At 44.2% G+C, this 8,509-nt stretch overlaps 1 protein-coding gene across 1 annotated transcript; it reads right to left on the reverse strand.

Moving 5' to 3' along the window:
* Positions 1 to 3,667: 3,667 nt before the first annotated feature.
* Positions 3,668 to 7,933, reverse strand: LOC149287777 (uncharacterized). Its single transcript, XM_089492595.1, has 3 exons — positions 7,859 to 7,933; positions 6,891 to 7,011; positions 3,668 to 4,790 (listed from the first exon to the last, which is right to left on the reverse strand). The coding sequence occupies exons 1-3, from the start codon at positions 7,931 to 7,933 to the stop codon at positions 4,057 to 4,059; spliced, it is 930 nt and encodes a 309-aa protein (XP_089348721.1). The 3' UTR covers positions 3,668 to 4,056.
* Positions 7,934 to 8,509: the final 576 nt, after the last annotated feature.

An 8,509-nucleotide genomic window follows, 5' to 3' on the forward strand; every position in this document is an offset into this window, starting at 1 on the left:
GTGAGATGTTCATTTTCAGCGATGGAGATGGGAATATCCTCCCCACCCAGAACTGAGGAGGCTGTTTCCCTTGGCTCTGCTGCAAGGCTGGTTGATAGCTTCTATTGATTATGCTTATATTTGCATTGAATGCTCTCTGAGTTTGTTTTCTATCCTTGGCTATAATATTGACTGAGGGATGGAGAGGTTGCTCCTTCTGGTGGCATTGACTCCTTCAAGTCTGTTTTTCCTGCCTATTTTGGAGCAAGAGATGGAGTCAACCCATATTATAGGATATTCCCACCTCCATCGCTGAAAATGAACCTCGCACAGATAAGACCCAATGTTCCTATTTTAGGTTCACTTGCAACATTCTAGATATTATACATTGTGCTTTATGCCAGTATTCTTTCACATTTACACAGAACCACCAGAGATGGGAAAATGCATCCTTTCCATTTCCGCAGATCCAGCATCTATCTGAACTATTCTAAGATATTTTATGTATTTTTTTCAGGTTTCAAATACCATCGGAAAAAGTACTTTGCAATTGTTTTCCCTTAGGGCTTGGGAAGCTGTGTATTTTATCCTCCTTTTCCAAGTGAACTCCCGTTCTTCCATCTCAATATTGTGTCCTGAATTTCTTGGCCATTGAACCATGTTTTCTTTAACCACCTCAGATTCCATATCATGTTTTAACCGGATTGTATACAATCTCCTCACAAGTGAACCTTGCCCTATAGCAAGCAGAAGAGAAGGTCCTCTGGGTAACTGCAGAGAGCCTCGTTTTTGCTGGCTGCAGTATGTTTTTACCAGAGGTCCTTAATGTTTGGGGTGGATTGTATGGGAGAAGGTGATCCTGTAAGTAAGCTGGGCCCAAGCCATGAAGGGCTTTAAAGGTTATAAGCAAGACCTTGTACTGTCCCCGGAAATTAATGGGCAGCCAATGAAAAGACTTTAGTATAGGTTTAATATGGTCAATTCTAGATCTTCCAGTGACCACTCTGGCTGCCATATTTTGGATTAGTTGAAGTTTCCAGACTTGGTGCAAGGGAAGCCCTTTGTAGACCGCATTGCAGAAGTCAAGACGTGAGCTTACCAGCAAGTGCACCAGAGTTTTTGGGTCTTCAGGTTCCAGGAAAGGGCACAGCTGGCATATCATAGTAAAAGAAAGGAATAGAGGTGACGTATAATGGAAGGTTGGAAGAAACCACGACTTTGAAAAACCGAAGCTGATAACAGGCACAACTTGCCGTCGCATCTATCTGAGCTGACATCTGGAGCAAAGGATCCAGGAGCACCTCCAAATTGCAAACATAGTCCTTTAAGGGAAGTGTGACCCCATCCAGGACTGGTTTACAAATCTCCATACCTGGGTCAGGGGCTCCAACAACAAGTACTTCTGTCTTATCTGGATAAACTTTCAATTTATTTTCCCTCATCTTTCCGATTACTGCCTCGAGACATTCATTCAGAGGGGAGATGCCTTCCTTACTTGACACTCAGATCTGGGGCATGGAGAGATATCATTGGGCTTCATCAGCGTACTTATAGCATCCCACTCCATGCATCCGGATGATCTCTCCAGGTGGTTTCATGTAGATGTTGAATAGCATTGGTGACAGGATGGTACCCTGAGGAATGCCAGATTTAAACTCCCTTTTAGAGGAACAACTGTCCCCAAGCATCTCCATCTGGAATCTCTGTGAGAGAGAGGACCAGAATCACCGCAACGCATTGCCTCCGATCCTCAGTTCCCTCAGGCTTTCCATAAGGATACCATGGTCGAAGGTATTGAAAGCCACTGAGAGATCCAAAAGCATCAACAGAGTCACATTTCACCTGTCCATACTCAAGCAAAGTTCATTTACTAAAGCGACCACAACAGTTTCTACTCTGTATCCCACCCTGAAGCCAGTTTGAAATGGGTCCAGATAATCTGTTTCATCCAAGACTGCTTGGAGATGAAGAGGAACTGTCCTCTCAATCATGTTGCTTAGAAATGGAAGATGGGAGACCGGACTGTAATTGTTCATGTCCAAGGGATCTAGGGAGGGCTTTTCCATAAACAGCTGTAACAGCACTACTTTTAAGCAAGATGGATGAGATGCATTTATGATACATCTCAGGTGAGTCCTATGTGCATCTCCTCCTTGAATGACCAGCCATGAAGAGCAAGGGTCGAGAGAGAAGTTGTCGTCTTCACACGTCCAAGGATCTTGTCCATGTCCTCAGTATTCAGATTCAAATTGATCCAGTATGATCTTACTCATGGACACCTCACTTATAGCCTCTGCAATAATGCTGACATCCAATTTGGCTCTTTTCAGAGATATATTATCTGTGAAATAATCATTTAAAGCATCATAGTGAGCTGTGGAAGGCTCTAATAATGGGTTCCGGGAGAAAGGTGCCTGAATCAGGTCCCAGATCCCCACCCCACCCCACTTCAGCAGTCCCTTTATGCTTCTCTTCCCTTGGTACTTTCACTCCTTTATTCCTTCCTTCTCCTCTTTTAATGTATATCCCTTCAAGGGCGCACAAGGCCCTTTCAGTATGATCCCAGAATTGGGAGGGAGGCATTCTTTCTGGAGCTGTGGGTCTATCTGCTGGTCCTCCTCTGTAAGGTTGTTGTGAAGGGAAAGATATGTATATGGGGGGGTGCCTAATCCAGATCCTGTGGGCCTTTAAGCCTAGTTCCCAGATTGCCAGGGGAGTGTCAGTCTCCCCAGAAGGGGCTTTGGGGTCCCTCCATATCCCTCCTCTTGGCTTTGGCCTAAATTTTGGCTTTTCTCTGCCTCCCCCCCCAGACAGAGCCCCCTTCCCCCAGGATCCCAGAGAAAACTTCCTCCCCCGAATAATGTTGTTTCCAATGCTATTGCAGCCTATGCTGTGTGATGCTCTTTATTTGGCACAAAAATCATCTCCTCTGCCCCACTTTTCTCATAAAAACTCTCAAGTACCTGCGCCCAAGGAATCCCCCAAGGAGGGGGCAGGGAAGGAAAAAGGGAGAGGAGGCCTGGCAGGCCCATTGCCTTTCTTTGGTGGGGAGGAAAGAGATCTGGGTTTCCTTCCTTCTTACAACAATCCAACCCCTCCAGAAGACCCCCCCAAGCCATTCCCCCATATGAACGAGGGCTCTCCTCACTTCCCTCCCTCAGAGCAGGCTGCGAGCTTCAGGGCTGAGAGTGTGCATGCACAAATGCCCCAAAGGACCCTCCTGAGCATGTGCAGGGATCGTAAGGCCCTTGTTGCTGCTGCAGGTTATTCCACTGTTGGCCTTTGGAAGAAGGGAGGGACTACGGCCTTTTTTCCTTCCTTCCGGAATGGAGCCCAAGCTGCGGAGCTGAACTCAGGAGGGAAAGGCTGGGAAGGCTCTGCTTTGTACATATAGCTCTGTCTCTGTGTCTGTGTGTGTGTGTGTGTGTGTGTGTTTGCCTCTGTTTTTATGATTGGGAATGGAGCTGAGGGCTGAAGAGAAAAGAAAGGGTCAACTTTGTTCAAATGCAGAACTTCTGTACATCAATGAGTCCAGTGTGTTGAAACAACAAGGAACTTTATTAAGAAAACAATCAGAAATTCAGTGTTTTAGTCAGAACTTCCCACCCCAAGCCAAAGAATACATTAAAGCCCCAAAACCTAAAACTCCACCCTCTTCCAAACCATGTCCCCACCTCTAATTCCCACAGTCAATGGCCCACAGGTAACAAGGCCCTCTTTGCCATTCCCAGAAACTAACTCTTTCTGTTAATATCTGCCCCCAATTGTCTTCAGCCAACATCCCACACAGTAAAAAAGCTATCATTCCTATAACTATTCTAACTACCTGCAATAAATCACACCCCTCTCTCTAGCTAACCTATTCCACAACCCATAATCCCCAGTCAAATTTATAAACTAAAGTAATGGTCTATATAAATAGCAATTAAAACCTAAACGTAACAAAATATAACTTTAAAACATAAACAGACATATGGACAGACAAACCAAACACACAACATCACAAGAGCCTGTTCTTATCACCACAGGATTAAAACTATATTCTTTGTATTGCTACTTGACAAAAATAATGTTCGTTTATTTCTGGCATTTGTATGGCATCTCTCCTGTGTGGACTCTCTGATGTACCACTAGGTTTGACTTCCAGGGAAAACATTTCCCACAATGCTGGCATTTGTATGGCTTCTCTCCTGTGTGGACTCTCTGATGTTTCACTAGGACTGACTTTGAAGAAAAACATTTCTCACAATGTTGGCATTTGTATGGCTTCTCTCCTGTGTGGATTCTCTGATGTGTCACTAGGTTTGACTTCCGGGGAAAACATTTCCCACAATGCTTGCATTTGTATGGCTTCTCTCCTGTGTGGATTCTGTGATGTTTCACTAGGTCTGACTTCCAAGAAAAACATTTCCCACAATGCTGGCATTTGTATGGCTTCTCTCCTGTGTGGATTCTGTGATGTTTCACTAGGTCTGACTTCCAAGAAAAACATTTCCCACAATGCTGGCATTTGTATGGCTTCTCTCCTGTGTGGATTCTGTGATGTTCCACAATGTGTGACTTCAAAGAAAAACATTTCCCACAATGCTGGCATTTGTATGGCTTCTCTCCTGTGTGGACTCTCTGATGGATCACTAGGTTTGATTTCAAAGAAAAACATTTCCCACAATGCTGGCATTTGTATGGCTTCTCTCCTGTGTGGACTCTCTGATGTGTCACTAGGCTTGACTTCCAAGAAAAACATTTCCCACAATGCTGGCATTTGTGTGGCTTCTCTCCTATGTGGATTCTCTCATGACTCAAATGTTCTTCTGTAAAGAAGGATAATGACAGATAAGACTGAAAATCAGAGTTAAGAGAGGAAGGTGTTACCCCATGATTTATCCCTCATTAACCCCTCTTTATTTGATTTTAAATTAATAAAGTTGCTGTGAATAACCCAAGCATTACCCTGCTGCTTATGCCCCTTAAATCCATGGAACAAGTATATCCTTATTCATAGGAGCTAGCAAAGAAGAGACTGGATGGGGACTGCCTTAAGGGAATCCGTGGAAGCAGATAGTCAAAGGACTGTTGAAAAAATATTCCATTAAACATGTGCAAAAATACTTTGATTGACAGGTGGCATCATATCCTGTGGACTGCCATAGAGTGCCGAGTCACATTTTCACATTCCCTCCATCTCTCTATCACAGACAGAAACACACCCAAAGAGTGATGCATAAAAGGGACACTTTGAGGCCCATTTGTTGAGAAAGGCAGGATAATCAATATACAAATAATAGCAAATAAGTCATTGGGAAAGATGGAGCAAGTGGTCTGGGACCTGGACTCCAATTTTGGGGAGGGTCAAGTGCCAGAGCCTTAACACATCTGGACTACTGTTGGGGATTGGGGGGGTTACATTGCCCCCAGGGGATCTCAACGGCACCCCCCCCCACACACACACACACATTGTATTCTCTTCGGAGGTGTGTGAATAATATTTTGCCCCTCAACATTAGGAGGAACTTCCTGACAGCAAAGGCTGTTTGACAGTGGAACACAATCTTTCTTCGGAGTGCAGTGGAGTCTCCCTTCTTGGAGCTCTTTAAGCAGAGGCTGGATCGCTATCTGTCAGAGATGCATGGCAGGAGGTTGGACCGGATGACCCTTGTGGTCTCTTCCAACTCTACGATTCTATGATTCTATCCAACAGCATCCCTTTGGAGAAGTGGTGGCCATTTTGCCACTATTCTCCAAGCCATTGCAGGGCCAAGGGAGGCATTTTACCCAAGAAGTCTCTCCAGAGTCTCAAAAGGCTGGAAGAGGGGCCAAAAAAGCCAGTAAACCTGGTCAGGGATGGGCTGAGGAGTATTTGGAGCCAAAAAGCATTTATCTCCATGATTCCTTCCCACAAAATCCTAGAATTGACAGTTTAAATCAGGATATTTAGAATCCTTAGAAAGTGGAGAGCAATAGTGCCTCGCTAAACTACAAATTCCAAGATTTCCCAGTAAGTTGCTGTGACACTTAAACTACGTGTTAAAGGTATCTAGGAGTCCTGGTAGACCACAACTTGAACCTGGGTCAACAGTGTGATGGAGCAGCTAAAAAGGCCAGCGTGATCCTAGGACAAATCAATACTAGTATAGTGTTATGGCAGGGGGTTGGACTGGATGGCCCTTCTAGTTTCTTTCAACTCTATGATTCTATGTTATAGATGAAGGGAAGTAATAGTGCAACTCTATTCTGCTTTGGTCAGGCCCTCACATGGAATGCTGTGTCCACTTCTGGTCACCACAATTCAAAAAGGATGTTGAGAAGATGGAGTGAAGCCAAAGGAGAGCAATGAAAATGGTGAAGGGTTTGGAAACCATTAAGCTGTATGAGAAGTGGTTTAGGGAGCTGAGAATGTTTAGCCTGGAGAAGAGAAGGTTAAGAGTGGATATGATAGCCCTGTTGAAATATTTGAAGAGATACTGAGGATGGAGAAAGCCTGCTTTCTGCTGCTCTAGAACAAAGGACACGGAACAATGGACGCAAACCACAGGAAAAGAGGTTCCACCTAAAGATTAGGAGGAACTTCCTGACATTAAGAATTATTCAACAGTGGAATATACTCCTTCAGAGAATGGTGGCGTCTCATTATTATTATTATTATTATTATTATTATTATTAATTTCTAAAGCACTCCTTCTTTGAAGGTCTTTAAAGGTCTTTGAAGATCATTAAACAAAGGCTGGGTGGCCATCTGTCGGGGATGCTTTCAATGTGTTTCCTGCATGGCAAGGGGTTGAACCAGATGATCCTTATGGTCTATTCCAGCTCTATGATTCTATAATTCTAAAGTGGAATCATAGTGCCATGATAATGTAGAATGAAAGGGCCCTCAGTCTTCATAGAAATGGCAATGAATTCAGCTTCCTTACCCACATAGGCCACATTCTCGTAATTCTCCATCATCACATCCTTGTACATAAGTCTCTGCTTCTTTGTCAGCAGTTTCCATTCATCCTCAGTGAAATATACCGTCACATCCGCAAAGGTCACCTGCAATAGAAAATAGCCCTCATCCAGAGAATGACTAATAAAAGGGGAGGGAGAAGCACATGATGCTTCCCAAAAATTATTGGATCACCTTAGAATTTAGTCCAGGAAATAAACTTTAATTGCTGTTAGCAAGAAAAACCTACTACCTTTGAGATCCAGTTTGTCTCAAATTCTTCCAATACAAAATACAATATAATAAACAATATAATTTAGGCCATGGCTGGGATATTGATGATGGATTAGGATACTGACTATACCAAAACGTATTATATATTTAGCCTCCAAAGATTATAGTGCATTTAGCCATGTGTTGCCAAATTTCAGAGGTGAATGTCATTTTTAAAAAGCAGTTCTGGAGAGCACTGTGGGCTTGAGGGCCATGGGGCCACCCCCAATTTAGATCCAGAGACATTCTCCCATATTCCCAACATTTTACAGATGGAAAAACAAGACACATGTGGACAAGCAATGCCAGAAAGTGGTGAAGATGGTCAAAGTTGTTTATTAGGAAGATGAGACAAGCGAGGAAGGGCACAGCAGTTTGCTTTTGCCTCAGACTCCTATCAAGGGCAAGTCCCTGCCCCCTTCTTTATTCTCCCCTCCCCACTTTTGAGTTGATGGGGTGCAAACTCCTTGGCACTCATTAAGCAGAAAATGAAGTGAGCTGAAGAAGGGGGAAAGTGGGAGGAGCAGAGAGAAACCAGGACATTTGAAAAGGTCCCGAAATAATGGGTGACAGAGGATTAACCAGGACTGTCTCTGCCAAACTCGGACAGTATTTTATATGCTTCCTTTCATAAATTGGCCCAGCAGTGACCCAGATGAAGCTCATAGGATAGTGACTCACCAAAGAGTAGTTGTACCTCGTCAGCCTCTTTCTCTTGGGGCCCAACTCCATCTGCTTGGCTTCTGTGTTGGCCATCAGGTGGACAGGGGGATCCTGGTGGCCCTGCACTTGGGTCACTTCCAGCAAGAGAGGCCCCTAAAGCCGTGTCCAAGGAGGCCAAAATGAGGTTCCTGAGAAAAATGACCAAGGTTAGGAATGGCTTGGCAAGAAATCCTACAGTACTCAAAGACACAGAGAACAGCATCCTGCTGGTGAGATACGCAGGTGACATATGCCTCCTTTGGGCCGATGCAGAGGTGGGTATCCCCTTCCTCCCTCTGCACCAAACAAACCCCCTGGACCTAGCATAGATTCACTGCAGATCCCCTACACAACAGATACTCCATGCCTTATTAGAGTGGTGAAGGACGAGGGGATGGGGAATTGGAGAGGGCCCTGGTTATGCCCCCGTAGCTAGAAGTATCATAAATAAATAAATAAATAAATAAATGTGCATCATAAATAAATAAGTAAATAAATAAATCATCTGCTGAAGCCTCCAGAGGTCCCCAATACTTTCTCCCAGCATAATCCCCTTTCCCAAGAAGCCTGCATCCGCACTGCAGAAATAAGGCACTTTGACACCACTTTAACCACTCATGTGCTATGGAA

Source organism: Sceloporus occidentalis, unplaced genomic scaffold (genome assembly GCF_023333645.1).
Source record: "Sceloporus occidentalis isolate IW3139 unplaced genomic scaffold, rSceOcc1.0.p SCAF_57, whole genome shotgun sequence".
Classification (NCBI taxonomy): domain Eukaryota; kingdom Metazoa; phylum Chordata; class Lepidosauria; order Squamata; family Phrynosomatidae; genus Sceloporus; species Sceloporus occidentalis.